Here is a 24165-nt window from a genome sequence, read left to right as displayed (position 1 = left end):
AGCGGTGGTGTCTGTTTCTGGGTGCTTACGATTATGATATTCAGTTCCGAAGCACCGAGAAGCATGCTAACTGCGACGGGCTCTCACGCTTGCCGTGTGCGGAGGGTCCACCTGCGTCTGAGCTGGGCGACCGGGTCGACGTGTTTGCGCTAGACCAGGTCCAGAGCGGGCCGGTCACGGCCAGACAGGTCGCGGTGGAGTCGGCTCGTGATCCGGTGCTTGCCCGTGTCGTCCAGGCGATTTCTACGGGGAATTGGAGCGATCTACCTTCGACACCGGCATTTCAACCTTTCACGTCACGCGCAGCGGAGCTGTCGTTGGTCCAACGGTGCATAATGTGGGGAATGAGGACCGTGATTCCATCGAGGTTCAGGCAGCGGTGTTTAGAAGAACTGCATGCCAGTCACCTGGGCATCGTGAAGACCAAGAGTCTTGCTCGTAGCCTGTTGTGGTGGCCGGGGTTGGACAAAGACATTGAGCAGTTGGTTAAGCGTTGCACCACGTGCCAGACAGATGCTGATAACCCGCGTCGAGCTTCGGGTCTCTGGCCTGTGCCAGACCGAGCTTGGCAGAGGGTCCATGTAGATTTTGCGGGGCCGGTTAATGGCAAGATGTTTTTGATTGTGATTGATGCATTCTCTAAATGGCCGGAGGTGGTAGTAATGCAGCATACTTCAGCAAGCATTACGGTAGAGAAGCTGCGGACGATCTTTGCTAATAAAGGGTTGCCGGAGATCCTGGTCTCTGATAATGGTCCGCAGTTCATCGCGGGTGTATTTGATGAGTTTATGCACCAGAATGGTATTCGACATCTAAGGTCCGCACCTTATCATCCTGAGACGAATGGCCAGGCTGAGTCGTTTGTCAAGATGTCGAAGCGGGCTTTGCGCAGGGGGGGTGTTGCACCTGTGCAGACGGTGGTCGATGTTTTTTTGCTCCATTACAGGAACGCAGTTCATCCTGTCACGGGTGACTCACCTGCTATTCGTCTCTATGGACGGGCTTTGCGGTCCAGGCTCGATTTGCTGCGACCTGGAGGGTCGGTGAGTGGGGCTATGTCGCGTCCGACGCGGCTGCGCAGCTTCGAGGTGGGGCAGCGGGTGATGGTACGCGATTATTTCCACGGTTCCAAATGGGTGCCGGCGGTGGTCTCTGGGGTGCTGGGGCCGGCGAATTGCATGGTGCGGACTGATGGTGGTGTGTGGAAGCGGCACGTAGACCAGATGCATGATCGCTGTTCAGCGTCACCCCCCCCACACCTCCCCGAGCCGAACGTTGCGGGGCCCCCACCGGTAGTCTCGCCGGCACCTGACGTTGTATCACCGGGACTGGCTGGGCCAGCGCCGAGGGGGTCTTCGCCTGATGCCGTCCTACCCGGGGACGTCGAGCAGGCTGGGCAGTCGGGGGTAGCTGGTGTTGCGGAAAGTGCGAGTCCGGCGAGGATGTCACCTCGACCGAGCCGGGAGGCGTATGAGCCTGGGCTGTCTGGTAGCGCTGCCCGTCCGAGGCGGGTCAGGGTGCGGCCGCGGTACTTGGAGGATTATGAGTGTTGATGGGTTTCTGATGGTCATGTTGTGATTATCCGTTCGTTATGTGACGGGTCATTTTACGAGGGGAGGAGTGTGCTGTGTCACGTGATTGGGTTTTCGTATATCATGCCTCGCCCGCTAGGGGTGGCAGAACTGTGCTTCCGGCTGCGCAATAAAGCAGAGTAGATGTTGGCCCGCGTGCTTCTTGCGTCCCACCGCACCTAGTACACACTAGTCACGACATCGTCGGCGATGCGTGCAACACGCTATGCCTAAGTTGGACTATCGTTGGGCATCGGTTGTGTAAGCCGACAACAGGTTCAGCATTCGTTGGTATAAGTTATCTATAACACAACGAAACGTTCTGTGTCCGTTACCAATGCGTTATACATAAGACCAAGTCGCTATGAATACGTCCGAATCTTTAAAAAAAAAACATCAAAAGTTCAACGTAAGCCAGCGTTTTACATACATTTTAATACGTTGCCATCGCTGGCTAAAACGTCAAGGTGTGACCGGGCCTTAACATCATGAGAAGGAAATGCCAAACTGCATCACTTCCTATGGATACGGGTGGGTTTTTTTATTTTATTTTAATTAAAGCTAATGCTTAATATAGTTGTGTTCCATTGCTCAAAAATGGCTTACCCACAGGCCATGATGAGTCATATTTCTCCAAACTTGTTCAGCTGACATTCATGTACGACTGACAATCCATGACAATGCATTGAGTCATTAATGCACTAATGCATGCTCATTGAAACATTGTCCTACTATCTGATGGAGTCTATCAAAGTCTGTCTGTAAGATTGAATGACATCAAATATATCACAGAGAATATTTCACAAACACTGTGCTGCAATATATAGTACTATATTGTTCTTCCAAAAGGATCATTAATTGCTGTGAGATATGATATAAATCTGACCAGAAACTTGTCATAAATCTGATGAAAACCTCACAAAAGATACCACATAGGAGGTTGTTAACCAAGGTTATGACTAACTGAATGGCTGGTAGAGTGAATAACCGGATTAAAAACTATATTTGTGATAGTAAGCTAAGAGTGGCTGTGAATGGGAGGATGTTGGGCTGGGAGGTTGCAAGTAATGGGGTTTGTGGAAATATCAATATTTTCAATTCTGGTGGTATATCACCACTTTAAATTGTGGTGACTTCAAGGATCAGTAGAAAGACCATTATTATTTCTATTTTGCATCAATTATTTAGACATTCAAATTTGCAGATGATACAAAGCTTGGGGGTATGGAAAAGTATGGGTGGGAGTGAAAAGATTTCGGAAAATGTTGATAATTTCATCGATTGCACAAGATATTAGAAGATGCAGTTTAACATAAGGAAATGTATGGTGCTTGGGATTTTTTTTTAGATAAGGTCTAAGGCTCATAATCGACCTGCCACTCAAACATTTCACACACATGGACATACTGACAATACAAACACAGCACACTTACACAGTTGGGGGGAAGTGGGAAACTCAGTGAACCAGCAATGTCACACTTCCCTGGATACTCTGGGTAGCAGCGACGTCACAACAATGGCGCCGCTTTTCTCACCGCACTCAGTGAGAATTTGGAGAGAATTGGAGATGACATTTCTTTAGGAGGGATTTCCTCCTCCCCAGGGATGCCACTCATAGGGATTGTCCATGCTCTAAACATTGTAGATGCTGAATGCCAAGCAAGGAAGCAGCACGCAACAATTTTTCAGTCTTCAGTATGATTTGGCCATGGTTTGATCCGCCGACTTCCCAGACTTAGAGCGGATGATCTAATGATTACACCATCGAGTCTGGTTTTATATTGTCCACTCCATTTGTCTTCCCTTCTCCCTCATTCCTCCCCACGCCCAGTATTTGTCCAGGTCTTCCTCTATTTTGTCCTTCAACCATGCTGTTGGTGTCCCCACCCCTCTCTCTCTCTCTCTATTGTTCCTTTTGTTCTGTTGCATCCTGATCCGTTCAGTCTTCTTGCTCTTCCACGAGCCTTGACTTGACCTACAAAAAAATAAAAAGGAAAAGGTCCCACAGGATTTCAATGATACAGTCTCCATCTGGAAGGAAAAGTGGGCAAAAAGGATGTGGAAACTTAATGACAATATGTCTCACCCTCCATCCATGGAAGAGACTGAAGGGAATTAAATCAACTAGGCAGGCTAAAGCCTCAGGACACGATGGTGTTCCTGCAGAGATCTGGAAGCATGGGAGCAAGGAGCTTATCAAAATACTTACTGTGCTGTTTGAACTGAATTGTGTAAAGGAAAATATCCCACAGGATTTCAAAGATAAACGTAAACACAGTCTCCATCTGGAAGCAAAAGAAGGCAAAAAATCATATGGAAACTACAGAGGAATAAGCCATTTTTCCACTGCAGGAAAAATCCTGACAATAATGCTGCTGAATTGCCTATTGAATGACATTGGAGATGGCATCCTTCCAGAATCCCAATGTTGCTTCAGAGCCAACAGGGAACTTCAGATATAGTTTTCTCAGCCAGACAAATACAAAAAAAAAGTGCAAAGAACAGCATAGAGACCTGTTCATCCATCTCACCAAAGCCTTTGTCAGTGAAAAGCGACTTGGGTAATGACATCTTCTTTCAAAATTTAGACGTCCTAGCAGGTTTGTTGAGATTCTACAACTACTATGTGATTGAATGACATGCTTCGTGCCGATTCCAGTGGTGAGATGTCAGATGGTTTTGTTGTAACCAGTGGTGTAAAGCAAGGATGTGTTGCAGATTTCACACTTCAAACATTTATTCGCTGCGATGGTGGATAAAGGTACCAAATGTGTGCCACCTGGTGTTGCAAACAAATTTTGCACTGGAAACCTCTACCTTCTCTCCAGACTCCGTGCTTTCAGAAGAGTCACTGAGGCTTTAATAAGGGAATGTCTCTATGCGTATGACTATGCTCTGGTAACAAACAGTACAGAAGACTGTAAACAGAACATGGTCAGCCTTTTTACAGATACTGCTACGAACTTGGGACGACAAATCAGTGTGATGCTCCAACCATCACCTGGCAAAGCACATGAAGCTCTTGACATAACCGCATTGCTGGCATTGTCCAGAAAGCTTTGGAAAAATTTACCCATCTTCGAAGCATGCTGTCCATTGATAGTCCAGTCAAATTACTGAAGGACCCACCACTAATTGCAGCAGGAATCAAACCACTTGAAACTTGTTCGATGGAGTCTTCTGAAACGTACATTAAAAAATCTAATAAAATCTTTTGAGTGGAACACATTGTTTTGCAAGTATCATATTACAGACTTTTGTTTGTATCGATGGCTCCAAGAAAATTAAGAAATGCACCTAACTCAGCCATTTTTCATCAGAGATGGATAATTATGGCATCTGCACCTGGGTTTTTATGGCTGATCTTTTCAATGAACATAGTTCCCAAACTATTAATTTACAACAAGTAGCATAAATTGGGGTAACCCCGAGCAGAGCCCCAACAGTTCTGATGAGGCAAAGAAAAGTATTTCTCTTCGACACCATTGATCAGAAACTGACACTCCTGGTGTCTTCACCCATGTTGTGATAATCAATATATCACTTAATGCAATTACCATGCAATTATGTGGTCACAAGTAGCTTAGCTTGGGGTACCTCTTCCCCAGCATCAATGATGACATTCACTTTGAAAGTCACAATAACTTACACTGATGTCCATGGAATCACTTCATATGGTTTTATGTTATAATTTGTCATTCCCACTGTCATTGGTCTCATCTTCCTCTTCTTTCATGTTTCCACAGATTCCCCTGCAACCTGAAAAAGCAGGCAGACATTCGTCGAACTGTCGGCAGCATCTGCGGCGGAATGTGCCATAGCCTGTCTTGCATGTGCACCTGACTAGTTACAGGAGTTGCTGTGGGGCAGGATCGAAGTCGGTTGGAATCGGTACCATACTTCCCTTGCACACTTTCCATCCCCATTTCTCAGTGTCCATTGTAACTCTTTTCCACTGCTGAATTTGGTGGAATACACAAAGTGAATGCTGCTTCACTGCAGCAGAGGTTGGTGGTAACAAGTTGGAGTGCACTGCCTTTTCGCTGACAGTGACAAGTTCCTGGAATCGCTGATGCTTCAATACGTCAAGTTTATCATGCTGTTTCCACATGAACAAAATTTACATGGCATTTTCACCTCCTGCTATGATGTTTGCTTCTTTTGCCTCCCCCCCCCCCGCCAACCTTCAGAAAATTTCTGCTTGTTCTTGTAAAAGTTTGTTGTCCTTGATGAGTTTAAGTCCAACAGCCTTGCCAATGCCATAAGCTCGACGGGTTGTGTCACACCCAAAGAATGCGTGCACAAAAATAATATTCCTGCAGACATCCTCCCCCAGTCCTTTCTGGGCTGCACTGATGCCGAGCGACTTGGCAATGAGCGGCTCCACTTTTCTTTTCAGGCCAGAAGAATATATCGAATTTGTTCCCTTCGGCATGATGCAAAAGGAGAACTAACCGATCCGTGTCATCGCCAACTTGTATTACATCACAGATTTTTTTGCCAGAGTCAACGCAGCTTGGACAATGGCAGACATCACATTCAGACCTGCTCAGTCTATCACTCAGTCGAGCAAGAAATCTTTGTTTGTTTTCTTTGTTTGAAAGAAACTCCTTTTTCTTCATCTTCAATTTCATGGATGTATTGAGTAACACCTTCAGTCCTTCACACACTACTCTGTGCTGGTGTGTGCAGTCCTTGGTGGATGGCCCTGCCTGATATCCATCGAATACAACCACTGCATGCCCATACTTACTGGCCACATAATCATGATAGTCCTGCAATAAGTTATCATGTATGTGTCACCTATTTGCCATGGAATACGATGAAGAAGAGCAGCAGCATCAATCACATATTTGGCATCCTGACATGGTGGTACTTGTGAAAGTACGGCCCTGATGACCATATAGCAGCTTCTTTCAACACTATAACACTTAACCTAGATGTACATATAATTAATTGATGCTCCCCAACTTGGTTTCTAAAACAAAGAAGGCATGCTTGAGGGTCTGGTTTCTTTCTTGACTTTTATTGAACAGTTTCACTTTACTTTTGATGTTAAGGTAATTGTTTTGTGATCTGTATGCTGCTTTACATCATGATATGGATGTTTCACAGATACAATTGTTTCATTTGTATCAAAGCAAAACAGGGGTATATTTGAAAATCTTTAATCATTCTCTTAATTAGTGATGCAAGGTATGCATCTGCTGCCATATTTTGATCATTGATTAAGGGAGCATTAATTAATTGTAATTTCATGCAAAACCATGGCATTGCCATGAACTATGATTAAGATATGCAATCAGTTTTCATCCTTGATCAGATCATCACTCAACCCCCCACCCCCCTCCCCTCAGGTGGCATCAGGGGAAGGGTAACCCCCAAAACATATACAAGAAATGCACAAACTTTTCTGAAATCATGGTTACATCATATAGAGAGAGACCATCAAAACATAGATATATACACCAGAAATACAAGTCCAGCATTAAGTATGGCGAAGTCAAAGCCATGTTTTGTTTCGATTTTAGCACACTTACTGTACGACCCCAAACTTGGTAAACTTTGCCCGCAGAAAAAGAAAGTTCCACTCAACATATTTCATTAGATTTTTGATATGTGATTCAGGAGGCTGCACCGAAACACTTACAAATGGCTTCATTTCGGTTGCAATTCGTGATGGGTTTTGTGAATTTTTTGCGAATTTGACTGGATGATGATGCCACTATATTGATGAAGATGTTTGTGCTTCCATACAAAAAGCAACCGCGGCTTTTGGTCATCTCCATGATTTTGTCTGGAAGCAGCATGGGATCAAACAACAAACAAAAATGAAAATCTACCGAGCCATCATGCTTACAATCTACCTGCGACTGCTGCAGGTACCATGCCAAATCCTTGAAAAGTTTCCACCAAAGACATCTCCGCTCCATATTGGAAATCAGATGGCAGGACAAAAGAACCATTGATGAGGTCCATGAACACATATGGCTCAAAAGTATGGAAGTCACTCTGTGGAAAAGCCAACTCAGATTGGCTATACATTTATCCACATGGACAACCACCTGATTCTTAAGTAGATCATCTATGCCAGAGGTTTTCAACATTTATTGGGTCGCCGAAATAGGTGACCCTTATTGTCAGTAATTCTGTCTCTTTGTTTGGATGTTTGTTCATTTGTCATCAGCATAATTGGTAGTAAACGTGGGCCAATTTTGACCAAACTCGGGTGGAAGGTACATCTTATGACCTAGTGCTTTGGAAATTATGATGGTTGCTCGGGACGCTTTGGTTCCCTAGCAACAACCGAAAAACCTTCAAAATCGGTTCCATTCACGCGAAATCAATTCCGAAAGCCATTATCCCACGTCGGCTTATGAAATTTGGCACGAATGATCCACAGGTGATGATCTATCAAATATATTCCGGTTTTTGTGATATATGGAATACTTTACCCACAGCGCCCCCTACAATTAGGGTATGCGCGAAAATTGGCGAAAATTGAAGGCCCCTCGCGACCAGGTGAGTGCATCGATATGAATGAAACTTTGCAGGTTCATGGTACTCAATGAGCACTACAACTTTGCCTCATGACATATTGACTGATTTCGCTTAGGTCAGGGTCAAAGGTCGATTAGTGCAAAAATTGATAATATGCGAGAGCTGGAGGTGCCTTCGCACCCAATGCTACTCCTCCTCGGGTTATGGGCGGATGGTCATGAAAGTTCACACTAATCGTCTGGAATACATTGTGCATAAACGATCGAGCCGGATTTTTGATTTAGATCTTTGTTCACCCACAGCACCCCCTCGAACTTTGGGGATTTCCAATTTCAAACCGCATTTTCGGTACTTTTCATTCAAATAGATACAGAGTAGCTATCAGCAGATGTAACTGGATGAGATTTGATATGCATAATCTTAAGGTGATTCCCTATCCGATATATGACATCCATTTTGCTCTATATCTTATCGTTCCATGCTCGGCGACTCATCGCCGCCTACCGGCTTGTTAATTTGTGTCTCACTTTTGCTCAGTGGCTCTGAAAGTCCACCAACTAAGATCAAGAAGTGAAAAAAATTGATAAAAATAAAATCTCAGAGCATAATGAAGTAATAAGATCTTGATTATGAGCAAAAGTTCTCAAATACAGTTTCCCGACAAAATACAAAGATAAAAGGAGTTGATTGTTCAACGTTTTTAATTGGATCTTAGGCTCGGAGTTCGTAGTTCGTCGTCGAGCTGTCACACGAACACACACACAGACCCACAGATGAATACATGAGACCCTACATAGGACTGTTAGACTAAACGAGCAGCCATTGTACTTGGGGAAAGAGCAGTCACTTCCCAGGGCACTATAGGTACCAGCTGCATCACCACAATGGCGTCACATTTCTCACGGCACTCAACAGAGCATTTCCTAAGGAAGAATTTCCTCCTCTCCATGGATGCCAACCGATGGGGATTGTCTGTGATGTATCCTTTTAAATGCTGAACATAAAGCAACGAGGCAGCACGTACTATTTTTAAAGTCTTTGGAATGACTCAGTTGGTTTTTGAACGAATGACCTCTCAGACTCGGAGCAGACGCTCTAATCATTACACCACTGAGTCTCATGCTGACAATTCATTGCTATTTCATAAACGTGTATTTTACTATTTTGTAAATTTTCATCTTCACGTAAACACTAAGCCTGTTTATTATCAACGAGATTCTCAATACGAAGAGTAGTTTGTGATAGAGCACAACAAATGTCATCTTCTAGTTTCAGTCCAGCTCAGAGTTTAGATGTCATCACAAAGGGTGGGGGGGGGGGGAGAATTTTGTCTCACACAACCATGTAGACGGAAACACCATCAGGGCACAAACAGCCAATCTTGCAACCACAGTGTATGGATTCTGCACATCACACCAGAAGTCTGACAGACTTATCTTTTATCCTGGGCTGTATAATAATTCTTTAGGTAAACGAGACACTCCTGGACAAGACCAGGTAGTAACACCAGGTGATCAAATCGAGAAGGGGTTTCAAACTAGCTTTGTGTTCAATTATGGAGGATTAGGGAAGTAAGAGTAAGACGAGAACTATTCATTCAATGTAGTGAGATGGTTTAGGATGAAGATTTTCAAGAACTCCAGCAATCCCTCACCACCTCCACATTCAATGATTACAACAGTCAGACTTGAAGTTTAAAACATTTTAAAATCCCCACATCCAATATTCATGTTCCAGAGGAATGGCTCTTGTGGCCACACTGAGCCAGAAAAAGTATCACTCAACATTTCTTGCCCAGTTTCAATAATAGATGGGGATTCTTCTTCTTCTTTTGACGCCACCCATTCGTTTTTGTCAAACAATCACCAGGACAAAATACATTAATTACAGTTCCGCAAAATATTTTCATCAGCCAGGGCTGTTGTATAAGATGCAAACATTCTAAGATGTTTTGTCAGTAAATTTGGTGCATAAATCTCAGAATCACAAATCAATAATAGAGGATATGTGATATATCCTAAATTGCTTTGTCTGCCGTGCATCACCAGAAAATCCCATCCCTACCACTGGTCGGGAACCTTTGATCTCTGGGAAAACAGCTGGTGGCATAATGCATCAGGGTGGTCAGTGCAGTTATTCCAAGTACACACTCAAGAAGAGCCTCAATTACCTCAATGCCAACCAATACTTCCAGGAGCAACTCGCAGCTGATCGGCCTGGATGAAAATATAGTACAAGGGCTGGCGTACAACACTTTGAGAGCAACTGCGTCAGGCTCATGATATCAGACAAACTCAGCAGAAAAACAGAGCTGGTCCACCAGCAGTGATGAAAAACGCCAACGATGACAACAACTTATGCCGTATTCGTAGATGTTCTTGGCGATCCAGCAATGAACTTTTCAGCCAAGGATTACAAAAAGAAATAAAAAAATAAAAACAAGCCATATGCAGTTAAGATATACGGTACCTCAAAATGGAGATGTAACAAAGAATCATGTCAACAAAGCACCTCCTTACTAGAATGGTGACCGTGAACATGAATCACACCATCACTTGCTGCAAGGGTCCTGACCAAGAAGGGGCGTGTGCCATGCATACACCCTGTTTAGGCATCCATTACAATGTCGATGAGGAATTTGAATTGTAGGCAGGAAATAAGATACGACAGTTAAAATGGAACCTCTGGCTTTAGTTGCAGTCTTTTGACATAGCTAAAAGCAGTGTCACCTGTTCCACTACCTGCAGTAGTAGTCAACCCACATAGGCTTTAGGAGCTTTTATTTGACAAATCTGTGCAATGGATAGCAAAGACCTATGATATTTATTAGCCCCATTAACCTTCTCTAACACAACCATCTTAATTGCGAGTTTCATTGTTTCCTTCCCTCCTTCTCCTCCTCTTACTGTTTGTTCATTCCCTTCATCCTTGTCCCACTGTCAATTCTACTTTGCTCTTCCATGAGCCTCCCCTCCAATAAAATATAAATAAATAAACTAGAACGGGCACTCGTAGAGCGCATACCTTCGCCGCAGCCACTAATTACCTTTGTATTAAGTTGTCCACAACACATCTCAATACAAATATGCATTTCGTGACCCCCATGACCTTTGACCCACAACTGCTACCTAGGGTGACAATAGTACTATACCTTGTGTCATTTCAGAAGATGGGGAATTGAACACTGAACAATTTGGAGTTAATTTGATGTAAATCGGAAATATATTAACCGTTTTCATCATGAAAAAACGATGTTGACCTTTTTGTGACCTTGACCTTTGATCCGATCGCTCCCAAAATCTAATGGATTTGTCCTTTCATGATGCCAAACAAATCCAAAACAATTAAAGCCTCTCTGCGTTTTTTTTTTTTTGCATTAAGTTGTCCACAACGCTTTCCGATATAAATGTGAATTTGTGTGACCCCCTTGACCTTTGACCCCCAACCGCTGCCTTGGGTGACAAAAGTACTATACCATGTGTCATATTAGAGGATGGGAAATTTAATTTTGATCATTTTGGAGTTAATTTGCTGTAAATCAAAACAAAATTGACAATTTAATCGCGAATAAACGATTTTGACCTTTTTGTGACCTTGACCTTAACCTTTGATCCGATCGCTCCCAAAATCTAATCGATCTGTCCTCTCGTGATGCCAAACACATCCACAAAATTTCATGACAATCTGCAAAGTGGTTTTTGTGTAATGTTGTCCACAACGCTTCCCAATCAAAAACTCAATTTTGGTGACCCCCTTGAACTTTGACTTCCACAGACTAACTAGGGTTGCAAACACTATACCATACGCTATATCAGTGGATCGGGATTTGAATACTGAACATTTTGGACTTAATTTGATGTAAATCGGAACAAAATTGACACTTTAATCGCAAAAAAACGATTTTGACCTTTTTGTGACCTTGACCTTGACCTTTGATCCGATCGCTCCCAAAAGCTTCGCCTGGCGGCCTTGAGTAACTGCACATCATCTCTGAAAATTTCATGCAAATCGGTCCAGCAGTTTTTGCACAATGTTGTCCGCACACATATTTATCAATAAATAAATACACAGGGGTCAATACAATACCTTCGTCAAACAAAGTTTGCGAAGGTAATAAATAATGCAGTGTCGGTGTCTGCTGCTGCCTGGATCCTTGCAGCAAATGCTGGTGTGACTCATGGATTCATGGTCACCATTTCAGTGAGGAGATGCTTTTTAGTCCCGAGAAAGTTGTCAGCCCAGCTGGGGACTTATATGTTGGGTTCTGTCAGTCTGTCCATCCCTTCGGAGCCTCTACTCAAATATGACTGGACACATTTCTTTCATATTCAGCTCATGTATGAAGCCTAGTGTTGGCTTAATGATTAAGATGGCTGGCTTAAGATCTTAGGGTCTTGAGTTTGAGCCTCTGTTGTACCGTTATACAACACCAGGTGGGATGACTCGGCTTGTCATTCCACCGATGTCAGCAAAATGAATACCAGTTTATTGGAAACAGGAAGCACTGCATCAGCAGCACAGTTGCACTTCCAGCAGTGATGCAACCAGCAGCCACAGGCTGCATACAAAATAATAGTAAAAACAACTCATCCATGCGTAATGCAAATAATATCTGGCCATTAAGCACATCAAATGATTTTAGGATCAGTCATAAATTATGAGTGACATGATTTTATTTCTAAATTTTGGAAATTTAATTGTTTTTATGGGAGAGGATAGTGCAGGACTAGCAGGTACCCGTGGAAATTCCGTGTAATTTAAAGTGACTTCAACAATATTATGCAAAAGACAGTTAAATATTATGTGAATTTAATATTGTCGAGCTATGTACTTTAAAATGTTGCTTCTTGAAAACACAACTTCTCTAAAGAAAATGTGGCAGTCTTTGCCGATGACGTTCCCCGTCAGCTTGTCACACTGTCTCTCGGTTGCCAGCAGCAATCAGGCATTACTCATCCGCATCAAAGTTGCACCAATGTATGCCAGATATGAAGTCAGTCAAAAGAACGTCCAATTTACAATCTAGCGAGATATCTCGCACGGAAAATCTGTGGAATTTTTTTTGTTTTTTGGAAATCTGTGGAAATCACTCTCAAGTGAACGTGAGTATTAATAATTGCAGTATTAATAAATGATCTGAAATTCATTTTCTTCTTCGTGATGCATAAACAAAAAGTTTGAAAATTTAAAAGTGATTAAAACAACATTTAATCCACAATCTCACAAGAATTCATAATCTTGTGATATTTTACAGACGGACAGACAGATGTGACAAATGTATTATTATAGAGACTATCAGGGAGGGACCCACAGAAATTCTGTGTAATGTACAATGTGTCTTCAAGTCGTCACTCCTCCCCCCCCACCCACACCAACTAACCCCGAGTCCTCAACCCCATCCCAATCCCATCTTCAAACCTCTCCCCACCCTGTCTTGAAATGCCCACCCCACCCTAAGTAAGCTAAATGATGAAATATATACATATATATATATATATATATATATATATATACATATATATATATATATATACATATACATATATATATATATATATATATATATATATATATATATATATATATATATATATATATGTATAATGTATATATATATATATTAATATAAATATAAATATGTATATATATATATATATATATATAAATATAAATATGTATAATTATAAATATATATATAAATATAAATATATGTATAAATATGTATCTATAAATATAAATATGTATCAATATAAATATTAATATGTATAAATAGAAATATAAATATGTATATATATATATATATATATATATATATATATATATATATATATATATATATATATATATATATATATATATATATATATATATATATATATATATATATATATATATATATATATATATATTGGAAACATGGAAAACATAACGATTAGATTTTATGGTCCCTGGTCGAGTAATTTAATAGAAAATCGTCGGAAACACAGACAGACAAACAGAATAAAGTTTTTATTACAAAAGATTACATATGCTTTCTGGAACCAATATTTATTTATCTATCTACACTTTACCATCTCACCACCAGCACCTCACTTTGAATTATTTATTTATATACACTTTACTATCACCGTGGCTGATGTACTTACTGCCTTGAATTATTTTATTTATATTCATGTTTTATTATTTTGTTATTCAAATGTAAAATCTACACATCCTAACTTTAAAGTGCAGTCTGCGGCGGTGTCCTCGCAGAGGACTTGCTTCCATTAAAAAAGGAAACTCTCAACAGAGATGAAGGCCAGTGAGCCAGAAATGTATCCATGGATTAATTTCCTTCCCTTGGGATGGGCCGGCATTGTCAAAAAAGGCTTTGAAAATCTATGTAGGCTGACTAATACTGTGAGTAGCAGTATAATCGCTGACTGCTTAGAACAGTGAGTGGTTCTGTGTCTTTCACAGACTACAACTAAAGCTGGAAGTTCAATTTTAGCTGTAATCTATCTATCTATATATAAATGCAAGTTACCTGATTGTGTCTGACCGGGGGGGGGGGGGGGGGGTAAATGTCAAAACCACAGCATGCACAATGCTGAATGATACCTCATTTAAGAGCTCTTGTATCCAGGCAATGCATGCGGAGGTTTACAAATATTGTTATTCATGCAATTTCGAGTTGTATTCATCTTTGTTGTGCAAGTGGTGAATGTGCTCAGTCATTGGTTTGCACACAACTGGAAGTCAAAAAAATAATATAACACAAACTATTGTATTGTATTATTTTGGTGTTGGGAGGGGGAGAGAAGCGGACTTGGTGGTGGCAGGGGGAGAGATGTGGACTTGGTGTTGGGAGTGGGAGAGACGTGGACTTGGTGTTGGGAGTGGGAGAGACGCGGACTTGGTGTTGGGAGGGGGAGAGACGTGGACTTGGTTTTCGGAGGGGGAGAGACACAGACTTGGTGTTGGGAGTGGGAGAGACGCGGACTTGGTGTTGGGAGGGGGAGAGACGTGGACTTGGTTTTCGGAGGGGGAGAGACACAGACTTGGTGTTGGGAGGGGGGGGAGAGATGCGGACTTGGTGTTGGGAGGGGGAGAGATGTGGACATGGTGTTGGGAGTGGATTTAAGCTCTGAGATTTAAAGTGAGATGAACCTGGTTGGCAAGGTGGTCAATTTAATTGCATCAAGAGCACCGAGTCACACATACTTTTAAGCACTACTTGATGAATACGAGACGGAGTATGCTGAAATGGTGATGCACAGCGAGGTTGTATAATTGTCACCTTGTAAAGTACTGGAGCAATTTTTGAGTCACTTTCCACAGATTCGTGAATTTGTTACAAACAAAGGGAAGATGGAGGCAGAGTTGAAAACCCAGAGTGGGTAAAATTAAGCTAGCATTTTTAATGAACATCACTTATCACTTGAATGTGCTGAATCTCCAACTGCAAGGGAAACATAAACTTCCCGGTAACATTTGGACAAATTAATATTTGGACTGCCTCAAAAGGATTGTTATGACAGATTACAAATACTGTATGAAGGGGGTCATGGAGCATCAGACACACTTCTGCTCATCCAGATTTTCAAGTAAATTTTGAAACCTTACTTATTGTATCATTATTATTATTATTTATTATTATTATTATTGTAATATTATCTGTATTATTTTGCTTAAAACATGCATGTACGTTAAGTAGATGGCTTCGTATTGCATTTTTAGTTTCAAATAAATAAGCCTACATTGTTTTATTGCACACGTGGACTTTTATTTAGTTAACCTTGCTGTTATATAACATAATTGCATTGGCGGATCTCACACTGATGTCTCATCGGCGGAAGTGGCCCCCTCTAAAAAAACTAGTGAAGATCACTGTGTTACATCCATTAGACCATTTAAACCTCTTAGACCTTCACACCATTTGGACCCCTTCATGCCCATTTAGACCCTTTTGAGACCTATACACCTTCGACACTTTTCAGACCTCTCGACCTTTTAAGACCTTTTGAACAATTTAAGTGACCCCCAGTTAAACGGCAATTACACGGAGGACACTGGATCATGTGGTTAACTAATTGGCATTCGTGGTTACCGAGCAACCTGCCATGACAGGAAGTGATTCATGTCCAGTGTGAACCATGGATACCCCCTCAAAGTAGACCTGAAACCAGTGGCTGTAATATGTATACATACATACATACATCCACATATATATATATATATATATATATATATATATATATATATATATATATATATATATATATATATATATATATATATGAGCGTGGTGTTGGCGCATCGGTTAGGGCAGCGGCTTGGGATCCAAAAGGTCCTGAATTCAAGCCCCATTCAGCCACTGAATTAATACACCAGGGGGTTGACTCAGCCTGTCATCCTTCCGAGGTCGGCGAAATGAGTACCAGTATACTGGGCCGGTGTATACCACGGTTAAAATAGGTGTACCATATCCCTGTGTCGTAAGAGGCGACCAGGGTTGCGTCAGGAAGGGCATCCGGCGTAAAACATGTGCCAAATCACGATGCGGATCATACGGATGATCTGCTGTGGCGACCCCGAACGCGAGCAGCCGAAAGAAAAAGAAGAAGAAGATATATATGCACACACACACACACACACACACACACACACACACACACACACACACACACACACACACACACACACACACACACACACACACACACACACACACACACACACACACACACACACACACACACACACACACACACACACACACACACACACACACACTGCCAAAATTGGTAACAATGCTAAAACTAGAAATAATAATAAAAATGCAAATAATGTGTTTCTGTTCAAATTAAATGCTCAATAGTGTATGCAGTCATTGGTTGATATGGTGTATTGTAAATTGTGATTAGTTGTCATTAAAAGCAATCAAAAAGTGCTATACGTGCTGAAAAACGATTAAAGTATTGGTGGTAATCTCATTGTAGTGTTGTGAATGTGTGGTAAATACTATTGTTCCTGGAAAATAAATGTCACGACAAGCATATATACATCAAACTCTAAGCTAGTGAAGGCATATTGTATGTACGAATTATAAATTCCAAGCAGCATGTTGTAGCCCAACTTAATATTTCAGATTGAGCTAATACCAACTCTGAGGAGGATACGTGAAAGTGAAACTGCCAGTTGACAAAATAAGTGATCGAGAAAGAAAACTCAAACTCTCCAAAAGTCATTGAAGTACCTCGGGTTATGGGGCCGTCCACAAAATATGGGATTCTTAGGGGAGTGGGGTGTTTCCCGGAGTGTCCCAGAGCATCACTGCGAGGGGGTGGGCGAGGGTCTGTCAGAACTATTGTCATGTGACACTATATTCATCTGCATGGGCACAGCCATCTTGGATCACCCTTCATGATGACAGCACATATCAATTTAGAATTGTGGTGTAGTCATGCCCGCGGGGAGGGGCATGATGATGATGCATGATGGGCGTGATGGTTGGAGGAGTGGCCGTGGGGGTCGGCGAGGGATATGAGGTGTGCACGCCGTCTGAGGCGTCGTAGTAATACTGGAGTCGGCCGGCTCGTGAGTGTACCGCGTACGGAATAAAGGGGAGCCGCGGGCACAGTACGCCCTGGCTCGCACTCGTGCAACACAGCCTGGCTCGACTGTTCCTCCGCTTCGTGTCTGCCTGCTAAGCATCTCCCAATTCAGTACAGTACAGTTGGCGACGAGGATCTTCGAATCGACGTGTGTAAGGGCGGCAAATGACCCGTGCGGTTCCAGGCTACGGAGCCAAAGGTCTCGCCGGCGCGAACATGGCAAAGGGTCGGTGCATGGCAAACGTACGCGTGCCCGCCTTCGTCGGAATCGACTTCGGCCACGTCGAGTGGGCAACGTTCGTTCATTTGGTTCATTTTCTTGTTCGTTTTGTCGAGGATACGCGTTTCGGCTCGAACGCGGCGTTGGACGTCGCGCAAGCTCTGGAGAATATCCGAGGTCTCGATGGTCGGGACACAGCAGATGGTCTAGGGGTCATCGCGATGGGCCAGGCACGCACGGCCATGCGCACGGTCTGCGGCGCGGGTCGTGGGCGAGCGTGGCAATGCAATCACTCGGACGGCGGTCTGGGCTCTCGAGGTCGTCTACGGTGTGTGGGCCGAGGGTCATCGCCCATTGTTGCGGTCATAGATGGCGGTGTGCGAGGCGATCCTTCCGTCCCGCGTCGAAACCTGCTTGCGATTGATCCGGAAATGACAAGATCAGTGGCAGGGGGGGGGGGGGAAGTGAGCGAGGCACGGATCGGGTGTCGAATTGAGTCCACTCGTGCTGGCCGCGCATCGCATTCGGCTGTGCCGTGCAAATTCACGGCAGAGGAGCATCCGGCACGGTTCAAAGATCATTTTATTTCTGGTCTGCGAGCAGCCATTGACATTGTCTGCGAGCAGCCATTGACCGACATCACATTCGACTCGGCGATCGCGACTGTTTCATCTGTCGAGCAGACACCGGTGACCGCGCAAGTCCGCGCGATGGCTCAAGTGCCGCAGGGTGCTCGCACGCCTAGCGGTGCGGGACGAGAGCGCGCACCGCAGCACGGTCGCACCGGGAGCGAAGGGGCACCGCAGCACGATCGCACCGGGAGCGAAGAGGCACCGCAGCAGGACCCCAGTGACCTGGAGATCAGCCTGCAGCTGGGGCATGATGATGCCGGCGAGCCGGAGCAGGAGCCGGGCTCGGCGAGCCGGACCCTTTTGGGTCAGAACGGGTTCCGGTTCGTGCCTCCAGATGTGCCAGTGCTCTCTTCGAGACCTTCGTCGAATACCGAGGGCGAGGCGCTGGCGGCGGGGGCCGCGTCGATGCAGCGGGAGCCACCGTTCGTTGCTGCCTGCGGCGATGATGTGCGCTCCAGGAGCGGCGAGAGCCATATCAGCTCTCGCGATGAGTTCCCGCGCTTCGTTCGCGATGAGTTCCCGCGCTGTGGCAAGGTTCGTGAGGCAATGCGCATCGGTGTGGTTCAGGCAGCTTCAACAGGTGGCGGTGGGCCTGTGGCGTTAAAGGGAGTCGCGAGTCGCAGCATCAAGTCGACAACCAAGAAGCGGACTCGTGATGTGGGCTGTGGGTTGTTGTTCATGGCATATGTGTTTTTCCTTGCTCTAGTGATGCAGTTTAACGTTGGTGAAATAAATGCCAGCAGTTCTCGTGTAAAAGTGGATTTGGCGGAGATCAGTCAATGGAGTTGGTGTTATGATCAATGTGATGTGGGGGCGAATAAAGAAGGTTTATTGGCCTCCAGTTGCTCCAGGCCGCAGGTAATTGCTTTGTCTTGTACTGGGATTTTATCAAAAAAGCGCGCTGTACGGAAAAATGAATTCGCAATGGTTCGAATGTTATTCCTATTGATTTATAACGAGCTTATGGTTGAAGTGGGGTTTAAATGGAATTACTACCGTCTAACTGCCGTGTGGGTCTCGGAGATCGACTCGGAGCCGGGAGGTCCGAGTTACCCCCACCTCTGCTTTCAGCGAGGTCAGACGTGCCTGGCGCCTGGTGCGTGGCTCTCTGGGTGCGCTCAAGGCCGTTTTGGCCATGCAGTGGAATCTCAACTGATTATGGTGCGTGAGGGTTGGGGAGTGTTTGTTGCTTCCGGCCAAGGGTGCTGTTCAGCGCCCCCACCAAGGTCGGTTGGGTCTGGCGGTGGCGCCGCGGGTTCCAGACAGCGGGGGTCCGGCCTCGAAAGGTTTATCTGTTTCAGGTCTGCCTGGGGGCGGGTTTGCTGAGTCGTGCTGCTGTGCTTCTCCAGTAGCTCGCTTCCACGCATTATATGATGTGATGTGCTGTTATACTTCGCTGTTTTCATTTTATTTGCATGATTATTATACCGAGGTTCTTCGTGTTGTCTATGCTTCTTATAATACTGATCATTTAATAATCATACTTTTAGGAGGGAGGAGTGTGGTGTAGTCATGCCCGCGGGGAGGGGCATGATGATGATGCATGATGGGCGTGATGGTTGGAGGAGTGGCCGTGGGGGTCGGCGAGGGATATGAGGTGTGCACGCCGTCTGAGGCGTCGTAGTAACACTGGAGTCGGCCGGCTCGTGAGTGTACCGCGTACGGAATAAAGGGGAGCCGCAGGCACAGTACGCCCTGGCTCGCACTCGTGCAACACAGCCCGGCTCGACTGTTCCTCCGCTTCGTGTCTGCCTGCTAAGCATCTCCCAATTCAGTACAGTACAAGAATGACCTTGCTTTCACTTGAATTTTTCCAAAAATAGCAGAGGAGCAGTTTAAATGATTGATCTGAGGCTCCGAGAGGGAATTTACAAAAACAAGACAGCAGGAAGTTCAACTTAAGTTTGTAAAATTTGGAGGGAGCTGAAGGACAGCACTAAATCATTGTGTCAAAAAAGAAACTGTGTCATGGTGTCAATGGGGGAGGTGTCAAAAAAAAACCAAAAAAAACAACAACGACAAAAAACACTCGTTCACCGCCGTTTTCTGTATGGCCCCGATGTTCCTTATCCAGTAGAGGTCTTGATAATGGCCATGCTGAAAGTATGCATGTTCACACTGATACTTGTCTCGATGAATGTGCAGCAGGCAGAAAACCTTTGCTGACTTTGTCTCTCCCTTTGCTTATATTTCACCCTCATGATGTACCTGTGCCTACCCTTCACTGTCCTCAGCAATCCTCTTTCTCCCACCTCTACCCCCCCTCCCCCAACCCCCGTCAGACAGATTGAGTCAATGCACTGATACACTGATAGATTTTACTTTTGAAGTGGAGCAGACATAATGAGCCACGTCATCTCCTTCAGGCTGCTTGTGTATTAAATGTATTAAGATTGCTTGTATTAAATTTTATCAATTCTCATTGAGAAATCTCATGAGATCTCATGTGAATCTTTTTGAAGAGTTATTTGGGACCATCATAGAGTCAATAAGGCTCATTGTTGAACGATCACATAATAAAAATGTAGCCTCTTCAACCTTTGCAAAATCAGAAAACCTATTGTAAGTGTTGATAATACTGGATTTATTAATTATTCTAAGGTAACGATGAAGAAGTGTGAACCCTTATAGTGAAAAAAAAGATTGCTCCATGAGACTTACTGCGGATATGGTTTTCAGCACAGTGGAGCATATCTGCAGCATGAATGAACTGGTATCCGGTTCCTCTCATGGTTATCTCGACTTCATCGTATCCCAGTATGATGGTTGCCCTGCAATAAACATGTATCCACCTGTTTTTACACAAATGCATGATAACGATCATGAATGCAACTACACCAAATCATCACTTCATTACCAAGGAAGTCTCTTTGCAGGAAAACCTTCATGCAAGACCATCAGCCCATCACGTCAGTATCACATGTACATTTAATTTATCCAAATCATAATTTTCATTGAAATCTACATTTAGTTGATGAACGGACGCAACATCAAAATTCTATTCATATTTTAATTTACTGAACTTGCACACCGCGTTTATTTAAAGTGAAACAAAGGTCATTGAAAAAAAAAATTAATATTTTACTTCATAAATGTAATCATCCAATAAAATACACTGTCAAGTAGAAAATGCAACTTTGGTGAATTTTACGAGATTTTTTCCGAAAGGAGAAAGTGTTCTGCTTCGTGATCTCACATGACTGGTGGTTTATTCTTTCAATTCAATTTTAAAATAATAATCTCATTTTAATCAAATTTGGAATACTTCTCGGCCAATTGAAAAAAAATGTGAAGGGTTCAAAAGTTGAAGAACACGGTACTTAGCTCACAATAGTTCAAGACATGCCAAAGCCTGACTCAGTAACATGCGAGCATCTGCTCCAAGTCTGGGAGGTTGGCGACCCTGGCATACCAAAGACTTTAAAAACATACGTGCTGCTTCCTCGCTTCATGCTCAGCATTTAGTGGAGAGAACAAGGATAAATTCCGTGAGTTGGCATTCATGGGGGATGAGCTGGGGGAGATTTTTCCTCAATTGCCTGGCTGACTGCAAAAAGAAAAGCAACATCACAAGATGGCAGTGCCAGCACACCCAGACTGCGTTGGACAGTTACATCACTCCCTCTGGGATTACGAGCTGGGCTTTTCTGAAGACAAGTCTGGTGTTGTCTTATTGTTCTGTCTCCATGCAACAGCTCCTCCATGAGCCTTAGAACCTTTTGAAAAGCATAATAAGGCAGATACTGTATGTATGAGTAATTTTTTTTTAATTTCCTTGTAAATTATATATACTTATACAATATATATATATATATATATATATATATATATATATATATATATATATATATATATATATATATATATATATATATATATATATATATATCTTTATAAGTCTTGGAATAATGTCAATATCTTGTTCGTAAAACCTTAGGAAAGTCCCCTTAGTCACAATTGTATCATTCATTGTCTTGCTTTCGATGCTGTAGACCTCAAACAACGACTTTGCTATTAAGTACATATACATGGTGTATCTGAGACTTTATAACAAGGTGACCACCCTCAAAATGGTACAAAATAGTTTTTTCAAGAAAAGCTGGAATGGTCAATAATGGTCGAATATCAAGGAAATATCAAATTTGAAATGCTTTCTGGTAAATGTAAAATTATTACTTTTTTACAGATATACGATTGATGTAAGAGTTGCACTCTGGAAGAACAACCTGCAAAATTTCAGATTTAATCATGGACCCACAAGGCTGAAGCATTTCTAGCTCTGAGAAAAATATCGGAAATTTATTGAAGTTGCATTTCCTCCATTGATAGCTTTATTTTTTTTTTTCAAAATTTCTACGTGAAGTGAAAAATTCGAACAATAATCCCAAGTTTGTGAAATTTGACTTTTGTTTCAAGTTGACGCTTGACAATATTTACATTGTCATTGAGGAGAGAGAGGAGATTGGGACCATACTCTGTGCAGAGCATTGGTGCTGCCTTAGCAGTCTCCTTGGCTATTGGACACAATCCTTGACGGGTCGCCACTCCGACACAGTATACCAGCATGCTGGCACTCATTTTACCGACCTCAGGAGGATGACAGGCAGAGTCAACACCACGTGGTATGAATTCAACAGCTGAGTGGGATTTGAACTCAGAATCCAGGGATCCCAAGCCCACCACCCGAACCATTAAGCCAACACCAGACATATAAATGTGATCGCAGAGAGGATATCCAGCTCATGGTCTTGCAGATCATGTTATGTTACACAATATAGTTTCTTATGATGGCACGGCATTAAAACTGCAGTTACAATAGAATTTCATATCCCTAAAGGATCATATGTAGACCCGAACATCTTAGAAATGGGCAAGCAATCTACGAGTGCATTTTCCCTCTGTCCTCAAATTTCACCGTCTCAAGTGACTCGTGTAAGCATTGACAATGAAGGAATCAAAATGGTCTATGTTCCCAATTTCACTGGAAAATTGATATCAACACATCGGTTAAAGGAAAAAGAAGATACAACTCATACTTGGCATCACAGCTGAGAGGGGTGAAGTCAAGCTTGTGTTTTGTGCGGAAAATCATGTTTCTGGTGCGGATCTCAAGGATCGAAGGTGGTTGAAGCGGTGTGGCGAGGGCAAAGAGGGCAAATTGCAGAGAGGCCTGGCCTTTGTCCTCTGTGTGCCTGGATTGCCCACGCAAGAACTTTAGACGACCCTGGATCTGCAGAAGCTGTGGGTCAAAGGTGAGTTAACATTAAAGATCGAAAAGATGGTTGAGAAAATATGCATTTTAGATATTAAGGCGACAACATCAAAGTGGAGCTCCAGGAGCTTGCATATTGTCCATGGTACGGTGTGTAATTCACAGCACCGCTTTATGCTTGATTATTTTGGCACATTCTATTCAGAGACGTAAGATTTCCCAGTTCTTAATCCACTGTAATGTCAAACACTTGCTTGACGAACCTGACACCATCAAACAGAAAAACAAACATGGCCGACTTGACAACAGCACAAACAATCACCAGCAATTAGGTTACAGTTTCTAATTCTGAGTGCACTTTGAAAAAAGTAATTTCAGTGTGTTTCCACTATACAGTACAAAGATGAACAGAGATGAAATGCCAATATGCAAA

General features: G+C 43.1%; 1 protein-coding gene across 3 annotated transcripts in view; it reads right to left on the bottom strand.

Annotated features, from left to right (window-relative positions):
- Positions 1 to 24165, bottom strand: part of LOC147021886 (aryl hydrocarbon receptor-like) — a 170409-nt gene that overhangs the window by 52485 nt on the left and 93759 nt on the right. For all 3 annotated transcript variants that reach the window (XM_085892311.1, XM_085892310.1, XM_085892313.1), the window contains 2 exons: positions 23557 to 23759; positions 21182 to 21291 (listed from right to left, as the gene is read on the bottom strand). In XM_085892311.1, the coding sequence (XP_085748437.1) occupies positions 21182 to 21291; positions 23557 to 23759 (313 nt within the window). The remainder of the gene's footprint in view (positions 1 to 21181; positions 21292 to 23556; positions 23760 to 24165) is intronic.

This window comes from Eptatretus burgeri, chromosome 8, assembly GCF_056783735.1.
Source record: "Eptatretus burgeri isolate ZD-2024b chromosome 8, Ebu_testis_v1, whole genome shotgun sequence".
NCBI lineage: Eukaryota > Metazoa > Chordata > Myxini > Myxiniformes > Myxinidae > Eptatretus > Eptatretus burgeri.
This window is presented reverse-complemented; position numbering and strand designations above follow the sequence as displayed.